Source organism: Scyliorhinus canicula, chromosome 3 (genome assembly GCF_902713615.1).
Source record: "Scyliorhinus canicula chromosome 3, sScyCan1.1, whole genome shotgun sequence".
Lineage (NCBI taxonomy): Eukaryota > Metazoa > Chordata > Chondrichthyes > Carcharhiniformes > Scyliorhinidae > Scyliorhinus > Scyliorhinus canicula.
This window is the reverse complement of record NC_052148.1, coordinates 61,784,410-61,812,103: the sequence shown is the minus strand read 5'-3', so window position 1 is coordinate 61,812,103 and position 27,694 is coordinate 61,784,410. Positions and strand designations below refer to the sequence as shown.

General features: G+C 47.9%; 2 protein-coding genes across 4 annotated transcripts in view; one reads left to right on the top strand and one right to left on the bottom strand.

Moving 5' to 3' along the window:
• The window catches only part of il11ra (interleukin 11 receptor, alpha), a 150,166-nt gene extending 123,464 nt beyond the window's left edge, over positions 1-26,702 (top strand). Inside the window, exon 12 of the mRNA XM_038790622.1 lies at positions 26,624-26,702. The gene's annotated coding sequence lies outside the window, so the exon portion shown is untranslated. The remainder of the gene's footprint in view (positions 1-26,623) is intronic.
• Positions 15,705-27,694, bottom strand: part of tmem267 (transmembrane protein 267) — a 28,963-nt gene continuing 16,973 nt past the window's right edge. For all 3 annotated transcript variants that reach the window (XM_038790626.1, XM_038790625.1, XM_038790627.1), the window contains exon 3: positions 15,705-16,601. In XM_038790626.1, coding sequence (XP_038646554.1) covers positions 16,266-16,601 — 336 coding nt within the window. In that variant the 3' untranslated portion in view covers positions 15,705-16,265. The remainder of the gene's footprint in view (positions 16,602-27,694) is intronic.

Genomic DNA, 27,694 nt, shown 5'->3' with positions numbered 1-27,694 from the left:
GGGTGTTGGAGGATACGGGGGCAAAGGGAGGGGGGGGGGGGAGGGTGGCCGATATCCTGGCCTTCTCCCTGATGGCCCGGAGACAGATCTTGCTGAGATGGAGGAACTCGGAGCCCCAAAGTCAGGAGTGTGGGTCAGCGATATGGTAGGGTTTCTCAGTCTGGAGTGTCATGTGAGAGTACCTTTAAGAAAGGGGTGTGTTTATAAATACCTGTAGTGAGAGTACCTTTAAGAAATGGGTGTTTACTACTGCAGTGATGTCAGAGTGTGGGTGGTGTTGGGCTGTCTGTCAGCTTTTTACTTTTGTTTTAGGCTGTTTGCTGCAGGGTATGTTTTAGTTTTGTTTTCAGTGTTGGAGCTGAAGCCAGACCAAGCAGATGTACTGCTGTTCTCTCTGCCATCAAAAGACTATCTCTTGATCATTTGGTGAATTCAGAATTATAAATATTCTCAATAGTGAATGTAAACCTAATGTGTTTCTGTTGAAAAATGTTTCTTCTGTCTTCTGTATGTTGTTTGGGAAGTCATTAAGGATTACTTAGTGTTGTATTCTTTGGGGGTTGTATTTGAATTGATGGTTGCTAAGATGCTCACTATGTTTCAAAAAGGTTAACTTGAGTTCATAGAATAAACATTGTTTTGCTTTAAAAAATAGTTTTCAATTTCTGCTGTATCACACCTGTAGAGTGGGCCGTGTGCTCCCCATACTGCAATATATTAAAAGTTGTGGGTCAGGTGAACTCCATGATACACTTTGGGGTTCTCTATACCCTGGCCCATAACAGGAGAAAATCAAGTTCGCTCTGAGAGGATCAATACAGGGATTCACCCGGAGTTGGCAGGCGTTCAACAATTCCTTCAACAAAAATTGAACGTAAGCAGTAAGGGAGGAAAGGGAATGCAGCGGAGGGGGGGGGGGGGGGGGGGAACAGGAGGCATTGTAATGTTAAATAAGGACAGGGAACTTAGTATATGGCCAATTGGGGACAGGGCGGGAGAAGCGGAGGACGTGGTTTATTGTTCTTTTAAGGGGTATTATGTGCGTCAACCTGCACGGTTTTAGAAATGTCAACATGTTAAATTGTGAAAATTACAAATACTTCAATAAAATATTTGCTAAAAAACAAAGGTACGCCTGGACCCTCAAGATCCAGGCCAACCTTTTCCGGCACTGTGGCTCTGACATCTGTAGATGGGAAGACCAACATCATAAGACCCTTCGCCGGTAAAGTCTCAAACGGGGCTGTTCCCTCAGTGTTGCTTCACCCTGTACAGCTAAGGGTCCAGCCTCTCCCTTTCCAGCTGGTCCTAGCTGCATACAGCGGCACGTCTCTGCTGCTGCTCTATCGCTGAGTACAAACATCAATTTTCTGGGTTCCATAATTCTCCAGAACATACAATGAAAAGGTAACAAAATCAAGGTGAGTGGTGAGGGCTGTCATAAATTTGATTTGATTTGATTTTTTATTGTCATTTGTACCAAAGTACAGTGGCAGGTCCTCCCACGAAACTGTGAGCATCCTCAATGGACCAATGAGGAGAGAAAAGGGCAGTGCAGAAATTCTGGGCTTGGGTCCAGATGCCGTCCAGATCCAAAACGAGGGATTTGTCACAGCCAGCAGTGTAAGCAACTGTTGACGGACCCATTGTCCTTTTTCCAGCGTGAAGGGGTCCAAGTCAGTGAGGAACTAAATCAGTGACCTCCCATATGGGCGGTGGAACCGGACGAGTTACAGGTCCCTCAGCGCGCCCTTCTTCCCTTTGTACACCAGCCGCAGGGGCGGGTCCTCACCAGGCTGCTGAGACGTGACTCCAGGTCGAGCACCTCCTTCATAACTCCTCGACTCTTGATTTCTGCCTCTTTTACGATTCCGTTGCATACTCCTGACAAAAGATACAGATGTGAGTCTTGCCCACGTCCCACCTCAGCCTCGAAGAGAAGCCTCACCGCTTGCATCCCCAGCTGGCTAGGGAACCGAGCTCAGGAACCGCTCATCCTCCAGAAGCAGGTTGTTAAGGTGCCAGTAGGTGGACTGCGTCTGCGCGCAGACCGGAATATGTTCTATCCATGCCAGACGCTGATCCGAGCACAGCACCTGCTGCACAGAAGCTGATGGAACACTGGGCACGGACACCGTTGAAATGTAAAAGCGGTTGATTTTGGACGCTCCGACTCCAGGCCTCACGCAAATGAACACACTGGAGTCAGGATGGAGATGTCACCAGATGAGCAGGTCCCTCAACTTTATCACTGCTGGCATGCAGCGCTGGGCATCAAGGCAGTCTCTGGCCCCGAGGGTGCAGGTGAAATCTGGTAACTTCATTAAATAATTTAGAGTACCCAATTCATTTTTTCCAATTAAGGGGCAATTTAGCATGACCAATCCACCTACCTTGCACATCTTTGGGTTGTGGGAGCGAAACTCACACAAACACGGGGAGAATGTGCAAACTCCACACAGACAGTGACCCAGATCCGGGATCGAACCTGGGACCTCGGTGCCGTGAGACAGTAGTGCTAATAACTGCACCACCGTGCTGCCCAACGTCATTACACTATTGATTATGTGTATTTGTTTCTTTCGTATAAATCTACTGTTGCAGTTCTGTGTTTGTACTGATATTCTGTAGAGTAAAAGGTATCTATGTGTATGGCACGCTGCCTTTTTCTTGTCGGTTCATGATTACTGTGATCTGTGGATCTGTTTGTTTTTTCTCCTTTTTGTATCAAGTGTGATGAATGGTATCAGTAGCTGCTGTAACGGTACCTTACCTTTAATACATTGGCCCTTTAAGACCGGGCTTGGAACCCTGGGGGACCCCGCCTCTGGCTCCGCGCCCAGGAAACGGTATATAAGATGAGGCTCACTCGGCAGCATGTGATGAGCACACTTCTCGGCTGCTGTTCAGTTCTCTGATGATTAAAGCCATTGAATTACCTATCTTCTCTCCTGTGTCATAATTGAGGGTATTGAGGGTATCTCAATTTAATCATCAGACGCATCAAGATGGACAGCGCTCTAAAGCTGGAAAAACTCAACCTGGACGCTCGGTCGCCGGAAGCCCCAGAAATGTTTAAATATTGGCTCGGGTGCTTTGAGGACTATATTGACTCCTTAGCGACTGATGGCGACGGCACTCGCAAGCTGAGATTACTACATACACGGGTGGGCCACCGACTCTCCTCCGCGATTGACAACGCTGCGAATTACGAAGCTGCGGTCGAGATACTGAAGAAACGCTTCGTGAAGCCGATTAACGAGGTACACGCCAGACATTTGCTCTCAACCTGCAGCCAGCGTTCTGGGGAAACTCTGGACGAGTACGTGGAGAGACTCACTGCGCTCGCGAGGAACTGCAACCATAAAGCAGTGACGGCAGAAGCCCACATGAACTTGCATATTCGCGATGCCTTTGTGTCCGGTATCAGGTCCTCGTACATCCGGCAGCGGCTCCTAGAAGACGGGGCGAAGGATCTCCAAGGCACGGTAACGTTTGCCTCTTCTCTAGAAATGGCCCACCGTAACCTCCGTACATACTCCGCGGACGTTGCAAATCCCTCTCGATCCCCTCCAAACTCGGCCACGCTACAGACCTGCGCCACGCAGCGATCCGCTCACTTCGGGGGTTCCCGGTGCTATTTCTGTGGGCAAGGTCAGCACCCACGTCAACGTTGCCCGGCCCGCTCCAAGATCTGCAACGACTGCGGGAAGAAAGGGCACTTCGTTAAAGTCTGCCTGGCTGGGCCCAAAGGCCACAAACAAAATCCTCACCAGGCCCAGAAATCAAGCTCCCGGCCTCACAGGCCCCGCAACGCGGCTGCGCGGCGGCCGGACACGCCCACTTCCGACGTGTCATCGACCTCGTGCGAGTCATGGGAATGGCCATCTTGGCGGTGGCCATCTTCGAACCCCGACACGTGCGACCGATGGCGGTGGCCATTTTCTGACTCCAGGCGGCCATTTTGCGAGTCCGACTTAACCGAGCACTCTGACTACCCGCAACTAGGAGCGATCACGCTCGATCAATCGCGGCCGAAACACCTGCGGAACTCAATGATGCGGGTGCAAATCAACGACCACGACACTCACTGCCTATTCGACTCCGGGAGTACGGAGAGCTTTATCCATCCAGACACGGTAAGGCGCTGCTCTCTGCGCACCCACCCCGCCTCCCAAACTATCGCCCTCGCCTCTGGGTCCCATTCGGTACAAATTACGGGGTATAGTGTCGCTGACCTCGCAATTCAAGGCGCTGAATACACCCGTTTTAAACTTTACATCTTTCCTCAACTCTGTGCCCCCTGCTGCTCGGCCTGGACTTTCAGTGCAGCCACCAGAGCCTGACACTGAAGTTCGGCGGACCCCTGCCCCCACTCACGGTATGCAGCCTGGCGACACTCAAAGTTGCGCCACCCCCCCTCTTCGCGAACCTCACTCCCGACTGTAAGCCCGTCGCCACCAGGAGTCGCCGGTACAGTACCCAAGACATGACTTTTATCAAGTCAGAGGTTCAGCGGCTACTAAAAGAGGGGGTCATAGAGGCCAGCAACAGCCCTTGGAGGGCTCAAGTATTGGTATTCCGCTCCGGGGAAAAGCAACGAGTGGTAGTGGATTATAGCCAGACCATAAACCGCTTTACGCAACTCAATGCGTACCCACTTCCCCACATAGCAGAAATGGTGACTCAAATCGCCCAGTATCAGGTATTCTCCACGGTCGACCTAAAATCGGTCTAGCATCAACTCCCTATCCGCCCAGAGGACCGCCCCTACACGGCTTTCGAAGCAGCCGGTCGGCTGTTTCACTTCCTCAGAGTCCCTTTTGGTGTCAGAAACGGAGTCTCCATTTTCTAGAGGGCGATGGATCAAATGGTGGACCAGTACGGCTTACGGGCTACCTTCCCGTACTTGGACAACGTCACCATCTGCGGCCCTGACCAGCAGGACCAGGACGCAAACCTGAGGAAGTTCCTCCAGACTGCCCGGGCCCTCAACCTCACGTACAACAAAGAGAAATGCGTGTTCCACACAACCCGGCTAGCCATCCGCGGCTACGTCGTGGAAAACGGGGTCCTAGGCTCAGACCCCGACCGTATGTTCCTTTAGGAACTCCTTAAGGAACTCCCCCTCCCCGTAGCCTCAAGGCACTCAAACGGTTCTTGGGGCTTTTCTCCTATTACGCCCAGTGGGTCCCCAGATATGCGGACAAAGCCCGGCCACTCATTAAGACTACGTTTTTTCCCCTGATGGCTGAGGCCCAGTCGGCTTTCAGCCGTATCAAGGCCGGCATCATCAAGGCCGCCATGCACGCGGTAGACGAAGCCATTCCCTTCCAAGTAGAAAGCGACGCATCAGACGTTGCCCTGGCTGCTACCCTCAACCACACGGGCAGACGAGTAGCGTTCTTCTCCCGAACCCTCAACGCCTCGGAAATCCGGCACTCTGCAGTCGAGAAGGAGGCACAAGCCATTGTGGAGGCCGTGCGGCACTGGAGGCACTACCTAGCCGGTAGGAGGTTCACCCTCGTCACCGACCAACGGTCGGTCACCTTTTATGTTCGATGACGCACAACGGGGCAAAATAAAGAACGACAAAATTCTGAGGAGGAGGATAGAGCTCTCCACCTATACATACGATATTAAATATCGCCTGGGGAAGCTCAACGAGCCCCCGGATGCCCTGTAACGCAAAAAGACTGCCTGAGAGCCATCCACGATGACCTCTGCCACCCGGGGGTCACCCGGCCTGCCCACTTCATCAAGTCCCGCAACCTACCCTACTCCACAGAGGAGGGCAAGGCCATGGCTAAGGCATGCCAGATCTGTAGCGGAATGCAAACCGCAATTCTATCGACCAGACAGGGCCCGCCTGATAAAGGCCTCTGGGCCCTTTGAGCGACTGTGTGGACTTCAAAGGGCCCCTCCCGTCCACCAACCGCAACATCTATTTCCTCACTGTGATTAATGAGTTCTCCCGCTTCCCTTTTGCTGTCCCCTGCCCCGATATGACCTCGGCCTCCGTGATCAAGGCACTGCACAGCATCTTCACACTGTTTGGTTTCCCCGCTTATATCCACAGCGACATCGTTCATGAGCGATGAGCTGCGTCAATATCTGCTCAGCAAGGGCATCGCTTCGAGCAGAACGACGAGCTATAACCCGCGGGGAAACGGGCAAGTGGAGAGGGAGAACGCAACAGTTTGGAAGGCTGTCCTTCTAGCCCTACGGTCAAGGAGTCTCCCAATCGCCCGCTGGCAGGAGGTCCTACCCGATGCCCTACATTCCATTAGGTCGCTCCTCTGTACGGCCCCTCACAATCGTTTGTTTGTCTTCTCCAGGAACTCCACCTCTGGGGTCTTGCTTCCACGTTGGCTGACGACTCCGGGACCAGTCCTACTCCGTAGACACGTGAGGAGCCATAAAACAGATCCCATAGTCGAAAGGGTCCAACTGCTACACGTGAACCCTCAATACGCCTACGTCGAGCACCCCGACGGCAGGCAGGATACCGTCTCCCTGCGAGATCTGGCACCCGCTGGCTTGCCCACCGACCCCGACATTTTCCCCACCGACCTCCCCTCCTACCGACGCTCCCCTACCCGCACCGACCCCGACAGCGCCCCCCCCCCCCCCATAGCGCCCCCTGCCTCTCAGCCGCCGCCGATCACCCTAGTCACCCCGGATAGCCCCCTTCCCCCGCTCCAAAGCGGGCAAAGGCTCAGTCAACCGTGATCCCGGATATACCACCATCAAAACCGACCGTATCCATGGCACCACCACCGGAGCGGAGAAAGTCAGCACGGACGGCCAGACCACCCACTTCACCCCCGACGGACTATGTGGTTTTTTTAAAATAGCGGGCGAATGTGATGAATGTTATCAGTAGCTGCTGTAACATTACCTTTAATACATTGGCCCTTTAAGACCGGGCTCCACCTTTGGCTCTGCCCCCAGGAAACGGTGTATATGAGGCTCACTCGGCAGCATGTGATGAGCACACTTCTCGGCTGCTGTTCAGTTCTCTGATGATTAAAGCCTTTGAACTACCTATCTTCTCTCCTGTGTCATAATTGAGGGTATCTCATCAAGGTATTGTAGACTGTTATTAAACAAAATATTCACACATCTAGAGGGCACCCACATTCTTCCATTTCACAAACACTACACACTCATTCCTGAGAGACAAGCTTCCTAAACAAGTGCAATTGAGATTCAATGGAGCTCCCCCTTAGTCCTTAGAATGCTGCCTGAGTGTAGGGATGGGCACTCCCTCAGCAGTAATTTGAGCACAATCCCAGCAAGCGATGCCTGCATGCTAGTCTCCAGAACCACTTAAAGGAAGGGACTCCCCGAAATATAGGGCTTGTTTGTGACCCTCCCCCCTGGAGAATGAGTGGCTGACCGCCAGACCAGAGTTCAACTTGGGTGTCCCCCATGTCCTCTTGGTGCACCCTGAGCAGCGAAGAGCTTGGGGAATCATGGCTGCCTGAGCGCTCACCTCCGATATCCCCCTTCAAGGGGAAGCCGCCAGGTTCACGTTTACGTATATCTGTTGTAAATGATGCCGGTGGCCTGGTGACTATCCCGGGCTGAAGGTTGGGAGACACTGCTTGCTGATGACATGCTAACGTATTAAAATGAGATTCCCAGGCTTGCGTGGGGTGACTCACATTACTCCTCTGGCGAGAGGTGGGGGCGGAGGAAGGTGTGAATATTCCAAAGCAATCACGCCGGAGAGAATCACGCTTTTCCCTTACCTCTGGATTTTGAGCGTGCGACGACTTTCTCATGGACAGAGAGAGAGAGGGCTCAAAATCACCCTCTGTCAGTCTTTAAATTTACTTTTCAATAGACTGTTTCAGAAAGCTCACACCATCCACTCTCTCTCTCTCTCTCTGGCTGGGTTCAGACAAGGCTATAAATATAGCACTAAGAATGTGAAACCTTCCAACTTATTTCTAATTTTTGCAGTCACAATTCTAAGAGCTGGCATTGCTCCCAAGGGTCAGTGGATCAGAAGGTTTAACCTAATCCAGGAAAAAAAAGCTATTGTTCCTTCAGGATTATGGAATTGAGTCACACAGGAGGAGGCCATTTCAGCCCATCCTGCCTGTGCTGACTATCAAAGAGCCATCCAATTAATTCCATTCCACTGTTCGTTCCCTGTGGCCTAGCAAGCTTTTTCCTCTTTAAGAATATCAGATATCCACTCCCTTTCAGACAGTACATTCCAGATCCTAAGTCACTGTGCAAAACAGATTCTCCTCATCTCAACCTTGGATTTTTTTCATTTGTTGCCGATTGCCTACATGATTTCTCTGCTTACCAACTCCTCCCAAAGGAAGCAATTTCAGTGCACAATTGATTAATTGAAATGCAACCTTCGGCTTCCTGAACATCCACCTGAACGTATGGAAGAAACTTGAAAAACTGATGGGGTGTACATTTCTTCAGTTACAGGGCTCAAAGTGCCTCACAACGAGTCAATCCTTCTGCTTCAGTACTTTATCAGTCCAAATGATAGAATTCTAGAACACAGTTCCAGCTGAAACTGTATTTTCAACCAACAGAACCAGTACAAATACCTGCTCATAAACCCCTGTCAAACATGGGTCTAATACATACCAAATCAAACGTAATGGGCGAGATTCTCCCAAAACGGGAGAAATCGTAAAGCTGCCGTAAAACCCGGGTGGGTTTTACGGCAGCGCGCCCCTTCCCGACCGGGGACCGATTCTGGTCCCCGGTCGGGGCGAGCAGCCCGACGCCGTAGGCTCCGGCAAGACGGGCTTAACGAAAATCGCTTGCCGGAGTTAGCGCCAGCTGACGCGTCATATGACGTCAGCCGCGCATGCGCAGTTTGGAAGACTCCAACCCGCGCATGCGCGGGTGACGTCATCGCGTTTTTGCGCGAAACCCGCGCATGCGCGGGCCGGGTTGCCCCTCAGCCGCCCCGCGAATGGATACTGCGGGGCGGCGGAAGGACAAGTAGTGCGCGGGCATCGGGCCCGCTGCCCGCGATCGGTGGGCACCGATCACGGGCCCATGGCACCCTTGGCACGGCCGTGGTACTGCCGTGCCAATCGGTGCCATGGTTATTAATAGCGAGTTTGTGACGCCGTTTTTACGAACGGCAAGACCAGGTGTGTTTGCCGTTCGTAAAAACGGCGGAAAGGGCTGGGACTTCGGCCCATCTAACAGCTGAGAATCGCTGCCGGCCGTAAAAAAACGGCGGCAGCGATTCGGGTCGGGACTTCGGCGGGGGGGGGGGGGGAGAATAGCGGGAGGGCGGCAAAAATGTCGGGAAGGCCCTCCCGCTATTCTCCCACCCGTCGTGGGGGGGTGGAGAATTTCGCCCAATATTTCTTGGCGAATGAGTTCCTCAATATTTTCCAAATGTTATTTCATACAGAAATGTTATTTCATATAGAAATAGTACTTTTTTAAAAAACTGAATGATGTACATAAATACATTCACAAACACCGATGATGGTTCTGAGGTGATATGGAGGGAAATTTGAAGTGAAACCACTCGGCAGTAACAATCCTGGCCGGACTGTTGGCAGTCCTCTCCGCTACCGCTGTAGGCACTTAGACAAATCTCCCATTGACTGCAGCAGTGCTGGAAAATCTCGGTGCTGTGAACGGACTGAGAATCCCGCCCATGTGTATGTTGAGTTGTTTAACTGCAATTGTATAAGGTATTAGTGAGGCCACACCTGGAGTATTGTGTTCAGTTTTGGTCTCCTTACTTGAGAAAGGACGTACTGGCACTGGAGGGTGCGCAGAGGAGATTCACTAGGTTAATCCCAGAGTTGAATGGGTTGGATTACGAGGAGAGGTTGAGTAGACTGGGACTGTACTCGTTGGAATTTAGAAGGATGAGGGGGGATCTTATATAAACATATAAAATTATGAAGGGAATAGATAGGATAGATGCGGGCAGGTTGTTTTCACTGGCGGGTGAAAGCAGAACTAGGGGGCATAGCCTCAAAATAAGGGGAAGCAGATTTAGTACTGTGTTTAGGAGGAACTTCTTCACCTAAAGGGTTGTGAATCTATGGAATTCCTTGCCCAGTGAAGCAGTAGAGGCTCCTTCATTAAATGTTTTTAAGATAAATATAGATAGTTTTTTTGAAGAATAAAGGGATTAAGGGTTATGGTGTTCAGGCCGGAAAGTGGAGCTGAGTCCACAAAAGATCAGCCATGATCTCATTGAATGGTGGAGCAGGCTCAAGGGGCAAGATGGCCTACTCCTGCTCCTAGTTCTTATGATGTTATGGTTCAAATCTTTGGAGTCGATACAGATTCGAAGTTCCCCTGACGGCTTCTTGACACAAACCATGGAGTTAACCCAATCCGTGGGTTCCGTGACCTTTGAAATCACGCCCAGGTCCTGGAGGTCTTGCAGCTGCTGCTTGAGGTGGTCCTTGAGGGGTGCCGGCACCCAACGCGGTGCTTGAACCACAGGGGTGGCATTTGGCTTCAATAGGATTTTGTATCGGTATGTGAGTGTGCCCATTCCTTCGAACACTTTATGGTATTGCGCTATGATGTCTTCGAGTGGAGCCTGGAAGTTATCATCTGGTGAAGCTGTTGGCCTATGCGGACGACATGGTGTGAACCCGCTACACTATGTTCAGGAGTTTGCAGGCCCGAGCACCAAGCAGGGAAGCTCTGTCGGGTCCTATGATTTCCAATCGCAGCGTCGCTTTTAATGACCAATTGGACACCGCAAGCTGGCATGAGCCACTGGACGCAATGGCATTGCCATTGTAGTCGAGGAGCTGGCAGGCCGGTGGAAGAATGGTTGGTCTGACGCGGATGGTGTCGAGGTCAGACTTCGAAATTAGGTTTGCTGAAGCGCCGGTGTCCAGCTTGAAACGTATGCGAGCCTTGTTAACTGTACGGCTGGCACACCACTCGTCGTTGGGATCAATGCTCAGGATTGGGAGTTGCTTCACCATCGTTGAGAAAGGCAGCGCATAGTTAGTGATGATGCCTACCTGGAATGGGGATTTGAGGCACTCAGCGTCGGGATCTGGTAGACTGTCGGGGTCGGAGTCTTGATGGGCTGCTGTACTGACCGGATGCTCCTCCGCTGTGGCTGGGATCGCTGTGTGCTGGGCAGTGGAGCAGATCTGCAAAGGGCTGCGTAGTGGCCAAGCTTGCCACACTGGAGACAGCGTCAAGATTTTGCCGGACATTGCCGCTTTAAATGGGCGGAGCCACAATTCGGACACGTCATGACCCCGACGTCAGGACACTCCGTGGGCCACCGCGCATGCGCAGTGCGGTCGAACGACATGCGCACTTGCGCGGGCTGGTCCTCGGTCTCACCGTCCCCTCGGTCGTGGTGCACATGCGCTGGAGCCTGGGAAAAGCACGCGAAATGGCCACTCTCATCAAGACTCAGGCCCTGCATCTGTTCAAGGCCTGCACCCGTTCTGCCTCGTGGGGGTTTAGCCTTGCTGTTTCTGCCACCCTGATGTGGGAGTACCGGTTGTTAGCGTGCTCGTGGAAGGGTGAGCTGCTTAACTTTCGGGAGCTGCTGGCGAAGGGAATCGGAGTGGACCCCGAAAACAAGTTGTCGAGTCATAGTTGCATGACTGCGCGAGGATGCGGAGATGGGTTAAAAAGGACTGAAAAGGTTCATCCTTACCCTGAAGCCTCTGCTGGAACACATAGCGTTCAAAGCTCTCGTTGACTTCGATGTCACAGTGGCTGTCGAACTTCAGCAGGACTGTTTTAAACTTCGTCTTGTCTTCGCCTTCAGCAAATGTGAAGGAGTTGTAGATGTGGATAGCGTGGTCCCCGGCTGTAGAAAGGAATAGTGCGATCTTCCTGGCATCTAATGCAGTCTCGAGGTCAGTGGTTTCAAGATAGAGCTGGAACTTGTTTGAAAATCTTCCAGTTTGCACCGAGGTTGCCGGCGATGCGGAGCTGCGGGGGAGGGCAGACGCTGTCCATGTTACCGGATGGCTGATCGCTAGTCAAGGCAGATTATCTCAAGGTAGGTTGAACAACTAACTATAATACAAGCTTAACTGCGGGTTAACACTATGCAGACTTGACTGGAGACCTGAGGCTAACCTGACCAGACTAACTGACTACCACATGGTGTTTGTACTAGCTGCTGCTCATGAGCTCTGACTGTCTCAGAGGCTGGAGCCCGAGAGAACGGGAAAACTAGTGCCCTCTGGCTTTATAGTGGTCGTGTCCTGTCTGGTGATTGGCTGCTGTGTTCTGTGTGCTCACTGGTCATCCTGTGTGTCAATCACTGCCTGTCTGCACTCCATCATATATCTGGATGTATATTATGACATATATACCTCAATTTAAAGGTAAACAAATCCTGTGGCAATAAGGGTCAATGGAGCACCTTCTCTTCATCACAGCTGAAGAAAAGGAAAACAAATATACCACTGGCAGGTGGATGCGATTACAGTATGAGCAGAAAGTTTATAAAGCCAGCTTCCATCACAAATGTGTCCAAAGGCAGCCATTCCCAAACTATTTTCCAATACAACCCCATTTTAACAATTGAAAATTAACGTGACCCCTGATGCCATCAAAAGGCAAGCAGCAATGAAGAAGCATTTGGCAGTTACATTCAATGTAGAAAGTTCACGTATTGTAGGTCATCATATAAATATGAAAACATGCATTTTTAACATGCCTTGCAAAGAAAAATGATTTTATGTACTCACCAGTCTAGTACTTTATCAGAGCCACTCCAGTTTTTGGACCTTGGCCAGGAAGTATCAGAGGCACAGGTTGAGGGCCCTGAGGCAGCTGCTATCAAAGCCAGTCATTCTGTGGTGCCAGAGTGATGGAGTTGGGCTTAGACAGGCCAGGGCTCAGCAGCACATGGATTGTTGCCAGTTCATGGACAGTGCTGCGCTTCAAGATTCAGTAAAGCGAGAGACCATCAGGGAAAGGCAAGGTCAGGGATGGATACTGTCTGGGCCTTGGTATCAGTACAGGATGCAGTCTTAGAGGGGGTGCTCAGCCTAGACTTAACATGTACACTTTTCAATCACTTCAGAGCAATGTGGCAGTGCCTCCAGCTTCAGTGTTTAATGGTTTCCCTTTTTGAAAATGTGCTCTCTGAATTCTTGCCCAGTCCATGACTAATTGAACAACTTTTGTATCAATAACAATTTATTCACTCATGCTAGAGGAATTGTTTTCATTTGAATGCAGATGCAACCAGAAAAAAACTGCACTCCCCAAAAATCAATGTATCAATATTATAGATGCGGTCTGTCAGTAACAGATACGATTGATGGTTTGATTCCAAATCCAAATTGTCACATCTTGCAGTTCACATTGCACTACCATATTTTATTTTTCCTGTCCCTATTTGATGTTGCAGTGACCTCCCAATTGCAGTTACAATCCAGTTTGAGAACTGCTGCCGTATGGATTTATAATGGAAAAAGCTGAAGCAAAAGTACTAAAGTGACAAGAGTAGGGTTTTGTAGACAAGAAGTATGTGAAGTCTTATGTGCAGCATCAAGGAAAATTGAAGTTAGTGGGAATTGGGGGAAAACTTGCCAGTTATTGGAATAATTTCTGGCACAAAGATAGACATGTTTATTGGAGGCCAATCATTTTAGTTCCAGGACATTACTGCTGGAGTTCCTGCTGTAGACAGAACCCTGACTCACCAGATCAAGTCAGAGGCTGGCAATTCTGTGGAAAGTAACTCACCATATAACTTCCCAAAACCAATCCACCATCTTCAAGGCAGAAGTCAAGAATGTGATGGATTACTCTCTGTTTGCATGGATGACTGCAGCTCCAACAATACTCAAGAAGCTCGACACCATCCAGGACAAAGCAGCCCGCTTGATTGGCACCTCATTCAGTCTTCAATGTTCATTCCCTCCACCACAGATGCACAGTGGCACCAATGTACACTCTCTATCAAATCACCAAAGCACCATGGACTGAACCTTTCAAACCCATGACTTCTTTTTTAAAATAAATTTAGAGTACCCAATTAATTTTTTCCAATTAAGGGGCAATTTAACGTGACCAATCCACCGACCATGCACATCTTTAGGTTGTGGGGACGAAACCCACGCAAAAAACTCATGACTTCTACCACCACAAATGACAAGGCTAGCAGGTGTATAGGAACACCGCCACCTTCTAAGTTCCCCTTCAAACTACATATCATCCTGATTGGGAATATATTGTCGTTCCTTCACTGTTGATTAGTCAAAATTCTGGAACTCCCTTCCTAACAACACTATGAATGTACCTACACCACACAGACTGTAGTGGTTCAAAAAGGAGCTTACCAGCACCTCCTCAAGAGCAATTGGGCATGGGCAATAAATGCCCAGCAACACCCACATCCCTCAAAACAATAAAGCCGCAGAGGGACTGTTCTCTGATTGCAGAGTGTTCTGTAGTATTCACAATTCTTCAGAAGCATCAAATTAAATTAAAAGTTCAAAACATCACCTTGTCACATTTGTAGATCTTACCATGATCAAGACAGCTACCCTCAGCATCCTGGGCTCAGCAGTGACCAGTACTGCACTGGGACAACCATCTAACTGCCTTGGCTACTAGAGGAGTTCAGAAACTTGAGTATTCCATGGTGAATGGTTCACTTCCTGTGCTCCCAAAGCATTTCTATCAACTACAGGGAACAAATCAGGAATCTGGTGACATACTCTCCACTGGATAAGTGCAGTTTCACTAATTATCAAGCAGGACTATATGTATTACTGTACTATTCAGGACAAAGCAATTTACCTGAGCGAGAGCCCATCCACCCCTTCAGCATACCTGGGCTGCTGTGTGTAATACTTGCAGGATTCTTCAGCAGCTACTCACAAATCCAGAACTTCCACACCAGCCAGAAGGACAAGCTCAACAGAGACATGGGGAACACTATCACCTTCCAAGTCACAAGCCATTGTAGCAGATATATATTACTTCATTGTGGCTGGGTTAAATTACTGAATTCCCTCCTCAACAGCATTGGGGGAGCATCTAAAAGTGTCACTGCCATCTCAAGGACAATTCAGGATTGACAATAAATACCAATTTTGCCGCCAAGGTCCACATCCCGAGAACAAATTTTAAAAATCTGCAGATTTCATATCATTTTCTGACGATAGTCCATAATTTAGCAAGTTTATCAATTTACATCAATTTCACAACATGCCGTGGATAAGATTTGATCTGCCAATCTCGGTGTTACGAGCCAAGTATAATCACTAGGCTACCTGGCAATGTGGCAAAATCGTGGAATATAATCATAAAATTGTTACAGCACAGAAAACCACCATTGGGTTTATCGTGCCTGTGCCGACATGGAGGAGTAATTCAATCAGAGCCACTCCCTGCCTTCGCCCCAAAGCCTGACACGGTCTTCTTTTTCAGATAATAATCAAAGCCCCTCTTGAATGACTTGGTTGAACTCGTCCCCCAAGTTTCCAAAACTGTTATTGATCTTTTGATTTGAATTAAATGGGGGAACTTGCTGTATAAAAGCAATTGAAAAATTCAATTGAATGGGACTCATATGTACACATCTTATATTAAACAAAGTGATGATAGTTGCTCGAGTTAGCAGAAGGAATAAGAATGCAGATAGAATTTCAAAAGCATTAACATGACAAGCAATGTGCATTTTTTGAAGTATCAAAGTTGTTAAAAGTACGATTAGAAAAAGGGAATGTATCTGAAAACACCAAGTTCATTTAATTTGATATAACAAGTTCCAGTAACCATAACAAAGGTGCTCACTCGGTTTACAGAAGATCAATCGTTAATCATAAATTACTACATCACTGCTTTTCCTATGTGGGATGTAGATGGCCCAATACTATCACAAATTTTCAACAAACACACTTCAACACAAGCAAACTCTAAGTATCTTTAAATAATAAAAAGATACTCATTCTAATTTCAATCACAATACATATACACTTCAATCAACTGAAAAGATTACATAGCTTTATGTGAGTCATTGATCATGTTTACAACAGGAACTGTAGGGAAATACAAATTTTAAATACTTTGATTCCTGAAAAACACACAAGTTACACATACATAGCAGCTTTGTTTATCAGAGAATGAGGCTATATTTTAAATTTTATACACAGCATATTGCTGATACACAAGTAGTTTCACAAAAAGTAGTTTCACAACGGTCAGTAGTTGGCATCTGAAAATACGTCCAGTTCAGTGTGGTGAGCTTCATCTGAAACAGAAAATCACGACATACATATATATTGTTATACATCAATTGCAATTCCATGGGACATGGACATTGTTTCTCTTGTGCCAGTCACATACATAAGAACTGAGCAAAGGTGAGGGAATGAAGCTGTAATTGCGATGTAGGTCCAATATGGCACAGGAGCTGTATTTCCAAAGGGACAGAACCATAGTCCATGTCGGACACCATCACGGACATGATGAGAAACCCAAGAGATGGTTACCATCCATGGCAGAAAACACCAAGAATCTTTAAGTCTAAGTATCCACATAGCAAGTTTCATTGAAAAAGCCACTACAGGTATCACCGTGGAACAATGCAGTGCAGGTCTTTGGGGGAGATGCAATGCAGCCTAAAAGAGAAAAAAAGAGCTGTTAAAGCACATTTCCAAAAGATGGTTGTTAAAATTCTATTTTTAAAAAAAGATGAAGTGTGTATAATTTGTAAGCAGCTGGCTCAGGTCCATCATTGGAATTTTTTTAAGAAAGCTTACTTTGCCTTGTATACCTTGCAATTCCATATTGTTAGAAAATAAACTTAGTTCTAACTCAAAAACAATCTGGTTTCGATCTCCAACACATCTACTAGAAAAGATGAAAATGTCAATTCATATTTGGAAGAGCTGAAGAATATTTCATCAAGGTACAGCCTTTTCAGTCCAATTACATTTTTCTTCTTTAGAGGAAGATTTCCTAACTCACCATCCTTTCTCATCTACTGTACCATTTCCCTTTTGAATTACACTCCATTTCTCATTCAATTCAAACTCAATCCTTGAAAGTGAAGATGGCAGAGATAAAACAAAATCCACTCTTAATCTATATTCATCTTCCCGAATTGTCCTCCCTCATCGCCTGTATTCCTACCTATTCCAGGTTTTGATGGCTTTAATTTTTTATTAAGATTGAAAAAAAGGGAACTGATCTTTCTCTATTCCCCCTCTCTTTGCTGCCATGATCTAAGTATCTATCGTTCCATTCTTCTTAAGCTTAATGCAGTTTCTGAAGTTTATAGGCTACAAAAGCTGAGCTTGGGCCATCATAACAATACTTCTTTCCTCATTCTCACACAAGGGGTGGAATTTAATGAAAAACTGGTGGCGTCCCCATTAACTCAATCTCCAAGGGCCCTGGGAAAATTATGTCCCTAATTTATTTCTATTCATTCAACATTTATTACCCATCCCCAAATGCCCTTGAGAGTGGTGGTGAGCTGACCACTGTGCAGTCCATGTGGTAGATACATTCACAATGATAGTTAGGGAGGGAGTTCCAAGATTTTGACCCAGTAATAGTGAAAACAACATCAATATATTTCCAAATTAGGATGGTGAATGGCTTGGATGAAAACTTCCAGGTGGTGGTGATGCCCCCATATGTCTCCCCCATTGTCCTAGATGCTTGCAATTAAGAGTTTTGAATGTACTGTCTAGGAACCTTGGGTGAGTATCTGCAGTGTTTCTTGTAGATGGTGCACACTGCTGCCACTGTGCGTCTGCGGTGAGCTTCTGGGAGGGGTGTCAATCAAGCAGGTTACTTTGTCCTGGATGGTGTCAAGTTTTTGATTGTTGTTGCAACTGCACTCATCCAGGCAAGTAGAGAGTATTCGATCACACTCCTGGATTGTGTCTTGTAGATAGTGGGGAAGCAGGCAAGAGACTTACTCACTGGTGGACTCCTGCCCTCTTGTAGCCACAGTATTTATATGGCTAGTCCAATTTAGTTTCTGGTCAATGATAAATTCAGGATATTGATAGTGGGGGTGATGCAACGGTAATGCCATTGAATGTCAAGAGGTGATGTTTAGTGTGGTATTTAAAAGAGAAGCTTGCAGACCACGAAGGTATAAAAAAAAGAGCTTTATTGGGAAGGTGTTTTCACAAAGGCTGCTAGAACAGGTTGACTGTTAGCCTACCCAAACTGCCGATTATATCAGTATGTCACATGATTGAATTCTTACAGTTATCTATTCCAGCTAGGAACAAACATGAGTCCACACCCCTTTACATCAGAGGTTCCTTCAATGAAACACAATATAACACCAATAATCAAAATTTACAGTATGGACTTCCGGTGGCGACCACAGAGTGGTCGCACACAGGGCCTCTCTGGCTCAAAGGCATTGATTTGAGCTCTTTTTTTACCCAAAGGCGGGGGAATTTTGATAGGAAAGTGTAGCTGAAAGTTTGGAGGAGAAGATCCCCCCCGGGAGTGGCATGTCTGCTGGTTATCAGACCTGGCAGAAGAAGGTTAAAGACCTGGCCAAGGAGCTGGAGGAGACCTGTGGAGCAGCAACAATTGGAAAGATGCGGGAGGGGAAAGAGTTGTCTCTGATGGAGCGTTGATGGCATTTATCAGGAGGGAAAGGAGATGAAGGACGATCGAGCGAAGGCCATCGGAGCAGCGGTAGCACCCCTGACAGGGTTGATGGAGAGAGCAGAGAAGCACTTGGAGTCACAAGGGTTGCAGATCCGGGAGATGGAGGAGATATCTGACCACAGTGATCGGGTCAGAGACATTGGAAGCGGAGGTGGGGCGCCTGGGGGACCTTTGCAAGTAGCTAAGGGCAAAGCTAGAGGAGCAGGAGAATAGATCCAGAAGTCAGAATCTGCATATCGTTGGCTTGCCCGAAAGTGTGGAAGGCACGAGTGCCACAAGCTACGCCTCAAGTATGCTTTTTGATTTGATTTGTCACATGTATCAGTAAACAGTGAAAAGTATTGTTTCTTGCATGCTATACAAACAATGCATACCGTACATAGGGAAGGAAAGAGAGACTGCAGAATATAATGTTACAGTTATAGCAAGGTGTACAGAAAAGATCAACTTAATACGAGGTAGGTCCATTCAAAAGTCTGATGGCAGTAGGGAAGAAGCTGTTCTTGTGCCGGTTGGTACGTGACCTCAAACTTTGGTATCTTTTTCCTGACGGAAGAAGGTGGAAGAGAGGTCCGGGGTGCATGGGGTTAATTACGCTGGTTGCCTTTCTGAGGCAGCGGGAATTATAGATAGAGTCAATGGATGGGAGGCTGATTTGCGTGATGGACTGGGCTACATTCACGGCCTTTTGTAGTTTCCTGTGGTCTTGGGCAGAGCAGGCTCCATACCAAGCTGTGATGCAACCAGAAAGAATGCTTTCTATGATGCATCTGTAGACATTGGTGAGGGTCGTAGCTGACATGCCAAATTTCCTTAGTCTTCTGCGAAAGTAGAGTCGTTGGTGGGCTTTCTTAACTATAGTGTCAGCATGGGGGTGGACCAGGACCGGCTGTTGGTGATCTGTACACCTAAAAACGAAGCTCTCGACCCTTTCTACTTCATTCCCATTGATGTAATCAAGGGCATGTTCTCCACTACGCTTCCTGAAGTCGATGGCAATCTCCTTCATTTTGTTGACATTGAGGGACAGATTATTGTCGGGGCTGGTGGCGGAGGGGGTGCTAGATAAGGCCCTGGTGATGAATAGGACGCACAGGTCCCTAAGGCAGGAGCAGAGAGTGGGAATCCGCCACAGGCGGTGATTGTGAGGCTCCATAAGTTTGTGGAGAAGGAGACGATCCTGCAGTGGGCCAGAGAGAAGCAAAACTGCGAATGGGAGGGGAAACAGGGTCCGAATCTATCAGGACATTATAGAGGAGCTGGCGAAAAGGCACGCCGAATTCAACAAAGCCAAAGCGGTTCTATACCGAAGGCAGATCTGGTTTGGGGTGCTGTACCCGGCGAAACTGTGGGTGACGTTTGAAGGCCAGGAGTACTATTTTGAAACTTTGAAACCCCAGAGGAGGCCAATTACTTTATTAGAGACAATAAACTGGGGGAGAACTGAATGTTGATGGATGACTGAAGAGCTGGAATAACAAACTTCGGGAGATGCGGGTAGTGTGGGGACTGGAGGCTGTTTTATTTTTATCAGGTGGGGGGGATTTTGTTGTTGTGATTGTTCGTTAAGGGGCAATATGTTTTTAAGGGGGCAACTGCCTCACCCACCAGTTGTAGTGGTCGTTAATTTTTGGAGGAGGTGACCTGTAGTTTTGGATGTGTCTGTGTGAGGGAGGGTGGGGACAACCAGGAGCCGTTTGCACAGACCAAGGAGGAGAGGATAGGAGGAGCCTTCGTGCAGGAGCGGCCATGCTGGCAGGTAGTGCTGGTGAACGGAAGTGAGGGGGGACGGGGACGGGACCTGGTTCAATTCCAGCTTCGGGTGACTGTGTGGAGTTTGCACCTTCTCCCCGCATCTGTGTGGACTTCCTCCGGGTGCTCCGGTTTCATTCCACAGTGCAATGATATGCAGGTTGGGTTGATTGGCCATGCTAAATTGTCCCTTAGTGTCCAAAAGGGCTGGTTTAGTTCAGTGGGCTAGACAAGCTGGTTTGTAATACAGAACAAGGCCAGCAGTGCGGGTTCAATTCCCGTACCAGCTTACCCGAACAGGCGCGGGAATGTGGCGACCAGGGGCTTTTCACATTAACTTCATACTTGTGACAATAAAAGATTATTATTATTAAAAGGTTAGGTGGGGTTACTTTGTTACGGGGTTAGGGTGGAGGTGTGGGCTTAAGTAGGGTGCGCTTTCCAAGGGCCAGTGCAGACTCAATGGGCCGAATGGCCTCCTTCTGCACTGTAAATTCTACGATTCTATGTAACTTGGAATGTACGGGGGCTGAACGGGCCAGTGAAAAGGTCCCAGATTTTCGCGCACTTGAGAAGCTTGAAGGCGGGGTGGTCTTCCTGCAGGAGATGCACCTCCAGGTGAAGGATCAGGTTAGGATGGGTGAGTCAGGTACTTCACTCGGGGTTCAACTCAAAGTCACCAGGGGTGACTATCCTACTGGCAAAAGGACAGGGTTTGTAGGAACCAAGGAACTGTGGGACGGGGGTGGGAAGTATGTGATAGTGAGTGATGTGTTGGCGGGGACGTCGGTGGTGCTAATAAATGTTTATGCATTGAATTGGGATGACATGGGGTTTGTGATGGGGTTGCTGGGAGCGATTCCAGACCTGGACATGCATCAGTTGATTACGGCGGGTGACTTTAATTGCATAATAGAGCCAAGGGTGGATAGGTTGAGCCGCAACTAAATGGGATGGTTGAGGATGACAAAGGAGCTGGGACGGTATGGAAACAATGGGAATGGTGGATCCTTGGAGGTTTATGAACCCGGGAGAGAGGGAGCGCTCTTTCTCCTCGCACGTGTACAAGGTATTCTGCAGAATTGATTTTTTTGTGGTGAGTTGAGAGGTGTTGGTGGGGGACGGGGGCGGTGGTGTGGCGGCTGAGTCTGCGGGAATTGTGATCTTTGACCATGCACTGCATTGGTTGGAGATTAGACTGAGCTCAAGGCAGGAGCAGAGGTCAATGGAAGTTAGACTTGGGATTTTTAACGTACAAGGGGTTCTGTGATAAGGTGCGGACAGTGACTATGTGCAGTTGAATCAGAATGGGAGGCATCGGTGGCCACATTTTGGGAGGCGTGAAGGTGGTGGTTCGGGGGGGAGATTATCTCTTTCAAGGTGCACAGAGACAAGAGGAGGTAGGACTGTGGACAGTTATTGGATGAGATAGTGGAGCTGGACAGGAAATATTCAGGAGCCCCCACCAAGGAGGGATTGGCGGAGAGAAAGCTGCAGGGGCAGTTTGACAGGCTGACGACGGGGAGGTTGTGGGACAGCCATCGAGGGCGAAGGGGATGCAGTATGAATATGGAGAGAAGGCGAGCCGCATGCTAGCTCATCATTTACGGAGACAGGCCTCGTCTAGAGAAATCCTGAGAGTATGGACAGGGAAGGGGGAGGTGGTGTCGGAGCCGGGAAGATAAATGAGGTGTTCAGGGAATACTACGAGAAGTTGTATAGGGCCAATCCGGGTGAGTAGGAAGAGGACATGGTGGGGTGGTTTTTGGATGGGCTGGAATCCCCACGGCTGGATTAGGAGAGGAGGCAGGCGCTGGAGGAGCCCTTAGGATTTAGGGAGGTGGTGATGGATAGCACAAAAAGGATGAAATCGGGGAAGGCTCTGGAGCCAGAAGCGTACCCAGCAGAGTTCTAGAAGGAGTTTGAGACAGAGTTGGCACATTTATTGGGGATGTTTAGCAAGGTGCTGGAGAAGGGGGAGCTGTCGGCGATACTGACCCAGGCGTCGATTACACTAATCCTGAAGAAGGGCGTACCAAGTTATGGGAATTCTTCTTGCTGTTGGTATGTTCATTGGACTTTAGATACTGTACAGGTGTGATGAACTGTATTAATAACTGCTGTAAACGGTATCTGACCTTTAATACCTTGCCCCTTTAAGATGCTTGGAACCCTGGGGGACTCCGCCTCTGGCTACGCCCCCAGGAAACGGTATATAGGATAAGGCTCCATGTGGTGAGCACACTTCTCTCGGATGCTGTTCAGTTCTCTGTAGATTAAAGCCTTTTGATTACCGACCTCGCTCTCGCGTCGTAATTGAGGGTGTCTCAACAGGGCAAAATAGGAAAGCAATATTGCTGTTTCAAACCGCACTCTGAAAAGCTCCTACTCTTTTCATTTGGCCATCTGGAGCAACTCCATCCAAACATCCTTCATGAGTTTCTGCGCTGACTCGTTTTGCTCCCGTTGTTGCCATTGTTTATGATTAGCAATCTTTTTATTCTTGTTGACCATTGATGCATGAAGGAAGTCAGCAGCTGTTTATCCAATCAATGTTCTTTTCAATGAACTTAAGAGTTTTGTTACGGTAAGGTGTTTCGAGATGCGCCTCAATCTCTTGTTGCTCTGTGGTTCAGAATTTACAAAGGGTGCATTTAAATGCATTCTGGATATCCTCACCAAATTTTCCAGTGTACTTTACGCTTTAATTTTAGTCAAAGCATTCATATGCATCTTCCATAAGCTCTTCACACTTTGCTTCTCAATTCTGAACCGCATTTGTCACAGCATGCTGAGCCTTTGTTATCTTAGTGCCAACGCTGCTAGCTTGGCTTGACCACAGCTGTTTTTGGAGCTTATTCAGCAGCTGCTACTTTCTGTTCCTTTAGGTTTTTGGTTGGGCCTGCTTCAGCATCTGGTTTGAGATTAACCTCGGCCCACTTTAGCTGCATTCTCTATAGCGAGGTTCCTCCCATTAAGGCTGGATAGTTATCTTTAACGATGTGAAAGGGCAAGTCCGCAGTCTGTCCATGTAGCTTCACAGGGGCAGCAGGGTAGCATGGTGGTTAGCATAAATGCTTCACAGCTCCAGGGTCCCAGGTTCGATTCCCGGCTGGGTCACTGTCTGTGTGGAGTCTGCACGTCCTCCCCCTGTGTGCGTGGGTTTCCTCCGGGTGCTCCGGTTTCCTCCCACAGTCCAAAGATGTGCGGGTTAGGTGGATTGGCCATGCTAAATTGCCCGTAGTGTCCTAATAAAAGTAAGGTTAAGGGGGGGGGGTTGTTGGGTTACAGGTATAGGGTGGATACGTGGGTTTGAGTAGGGTGATCATGGCTCGGCACAACATTGAGGGCCGAAGGGCCTGTTCTGTGCTGTACTGTTCTATGTCTATGTTACATCGAGGGTTTTAAGGGGATATTTTGTAGTTTCTCTTGGTAAACAGTTTCTGATACCGATGAAATTGGGCCAGTGTCACCTCCATTTTCACCAGTTGTCCGTCAGTAAAGGAGTGACCAAGTAACGGTTTGTTGCGCCCGTAATGGTCAGTACGTTCAACAACAGTTCATTCTCTGACTGTGACCCCTTTTATTATCATGTGGATACTTTTCTCTCCATTCAGTTTTTCATTTGATGTCTTTGGTTTTTGCTTTTTATCATACTTGTTTTAAACTTGTTGTTTCTTTCTCCAACACGCATGTTCAATATGCCCCTTGTTGCAATTTTGCATCTTTACTCAAGCAATCAGTTGCTTTGTGACCAGTTTTTGCAGATCAATGGCAATTTAGAATCCGTGTCAGTGTTTGGGTTTCAGCCGAAACCTTATGGACTTGTGCTCAAGCTTAATTGTGCTTGCTTAGCTGCTAGTTCCACAGACATTGTGACTTCTACAGCCTTCTTTAGGTCTAAATTGCTGTTGACTGCTTTTTAGGACAGTTTCGCTTCTTAGCCCATACACAAGCCGGTCTTTAATGGTGTCATTCAAGACATCTCCACATTCACAGTATTCAGCTAATTGCTTCAAATTAGCTATAAATTGTGAGATTGATTCACTTTCTTGCTGCACACTTTGTGGAAGCTCAAACTCAGCGATGACCAAGGAGCTTCGGTGAGAAATTATCCTGCAATATCTCAATTTCACCATACGTTTGAGCCTGATTTTTCTTTTTTTTAAATTTGTTTTTATTCAAAATTTTACAAACCACTACAGAAAGAAAACAACAAAAAACATAATAGGAATAATAAAGAAAAACAAATCAACAACTTAACAAAGCAAGGTGGGGTATCTGCCCTTTACAAGTAAAATCAATCCACCACCCATTTTGAGCATGCCCAAAACATATGGACATGGTTTGCTGAGCTCCCTGAACACCTCACACACCTGTCCTCCACCACAAAGAACTTGCTCATTCTCACCACTGTCATATGCGCCCGGTGCATGAGCCTGACTTTTCTGGTGGCACCAAGTTTCACAGGATGTTGAACATTTTCCCCTCATCGTGCTCAGGAAAATCAGGACTACTACGTCTGCCAAAATTGTCAGTCTGGACAACGTATTCAAATCTCTCAGTGTATGAGCGCCCGTGTCTGGCACTTTCATCATAAGGTCCCATGATGCAATAACTCTAGCTATTTTTTACGATGGAAGGTTTGCATAAGCATAGATGTGCCACAAAGCTTTTAGGACTATCTTGTTTTTATTCCAAACACGGTAACCCTGAGCTCAACCTGTTCCTTTCTGAGTTTTGCATGGGGTGTTCGAAAACTCCCCAAATGCTCAAATAATTTGTTACTTTACTTGCTATTTATAGTACAGAACACAGAAGTTACAGTGCAGAAGGAGGCCATTCGGCCCATCGAGTCTGCACCGGCGCTTGGAAAAAGCACCCTACCTAAGCCCGCACCTCCACCCTATCCCCATACTTACACCTTATCCCCGTAACCCCAGCTTACCTTTTTTTGGACACTAAGGGCAATTTAGAATAGCCAATCCACCTAACCAGCACATTTTTGGACTGTGGGAGGAAACCGAAGCACCCGGAGGAAACCCACGCACACACGGGGAGAACGTGCAGACTCTGCACAGACCCAAGCTGGGAATCGAACTTGGGCCCTGGCGCTGTGAAGCCATTATGCTGACCACGATGCTATCGTGCTGCCCAAAGTAGAGGGAACACTGTTCCAGAAGCTTCCAGCAGAGCACATGGCAAGCAAGTCTTCTTTTTTGATGTTGTTTTCTCCAGAAACCATGTTTAAATTTCAGTTCCTTCCATGGCTGCTGCTATTATTCAGCAGCCCTCCATTGCCAGATTAGTAGCGACGTTTTTATCTTCTTTATTCTTTTTGGATAGCTGCAGCATGGATAGACATTTTTCTTACTCCATCGGATTTCTGCAGTTCTTTTTTCGGTGTATGAACCACCTCGTCGCCGGTTTCCTTGTGGTATTTTAAAAGAGAAGCTTGCAGACCATGAAAGTGCAGAACAAAACAAGAACTATTGGGGAAGGTGTTCTCTCACAGGCTGCTAGAACAGACCGACTGTTAGCCTGCCCAACTGTGGATGACATCATCAGTACGGCACAAAATCGAACTCTTAAAGTGACGTTCCAAATAGGCACGAACATGAATACGCAATACTTCGATTCCCTATTGTTGGAGATGGTTATCGCCTGACACTCATGTGGCACAAATGTTACTTGGCAGCCCAAACCTGGATATTGCCCAGGTCTTGCTGCATTTAGAAATGGACTGCTTCAGTATCTGAGGAGTTATCAGCGAAGGAAGGTTACATTGATGAAGCAGTGGAAGGTGGTTGGTTCTAGGACACTTCCCTGGGCAATTCCTGTAGTGAAATCCTGGAACAGAGGTAACTAACCTCCAACAACCACAAACAGTGATTAGCATTGCTGCTTTACAGCGGCAGGGTCCCGACTTCAATTCCCACTTGGGTCACTGTCTGTGCGGAGTCTGCACACACTCCGTGTCTTTTGCATGGGTTTCCTCCGGGTGCTCCGATTTCCTCTCACAAGTACCGAAAGACGGGCTTGTTAGGTAAATTGGACATTCTGAATTCTTCCTCTGTGTACCCGAAAAGGCGCCAGAGTGTGGCGACCAGGGGATTTTCACAGTAACTTCATTGCAATGTTAATGGAAGCCTACTTGTGAAACTGATAAAGATTATTATTAACCATCTTTCCTAACGTTCAGTATGATTCTAACCTGAGTTTCCCCCATTCCCATTTACTCCAGTTTTGCTCGAGGTCCTGGATACCACATTCGGGCAAATGTCACCTTGATGTCAAAGCCAGTCAGTCTCACCTCACCTCTGGAGTTCAGCTTTTGTGTCCAGTTTGAACCAAGGTTGTCATGAGGTCAGGAGCTGAGTGGCCCTCATTGAACCCAAACTGAGCGTCTTTGAGCTGAGTAAGTATCACTTGACAGCACTGTCGAAGAAACCTTCCATTATCAAAAATAGACTGATGGGGCGGTAATTGCCAAGTTTGATTTGTCCTATTTTTTGGGGCTAGGACATACTCTGACAATTTTCCACATTGATGGATCGATGCCAATGCTGTTGCTGTACTTGAAAGTTAGTTTGAAAGCATAAATCAGTGGAACACTACCTCTGGGGCTCCTCGCTCCATGAGGGGCATTTAATTACTGCATTCCCTTCGGTAGAATAAAGATTCTGTCCCAACAGCTGTCTGCCAAAAAGTCAGCATCTCTCCATTACCAACAGTGTGAAAAGGAGAGGTGGCTGCTGCCAGTAATGCAATTGGGGCTTCACCAGGAATTACCATCATATCCCTGGAGAAATGTAACTGAGGAAAAGATGGCAGTGAGGAGGGGTGTGGGGGGTGTCGGTTGGAGGAAAGAGCAGAGTGTTTCACCCTCAGCAGGCTTCCCTCCCGATCCTGTCTCCTCGATCATGAGGAGTACCTGAGAACAAGGGAGCTCCCCCTTCACCAAAGAGGTTGCAGGCAAAATAAGGTTTGCTATTCGCTCACCCTGCAAAATGAGTCCATCACCAGCCACTGGTTAAATGCTAGAAACAGCGAGGTGGGACGGTAATTGCCCAAATAACGAGCCTCAAATGGCACCTTGGCTGAAAGATCAGCTGCAAGGTTTCCTCTTCTGGACTTAATCAAGGGGAAGTGGCGGGTCCCCACACCACGCACTCCCGCCCGATCAAACTGTTCTCACCTGTCTCGGAATAAAGTTCAGGGAGGGACTTTAAATTCTGCCTAAGGATTCCTTTTTAAAAGGGACAATAAACATTTACTTCATTAAAACTACTGAAGTTTTTATTTGGGGATAAGC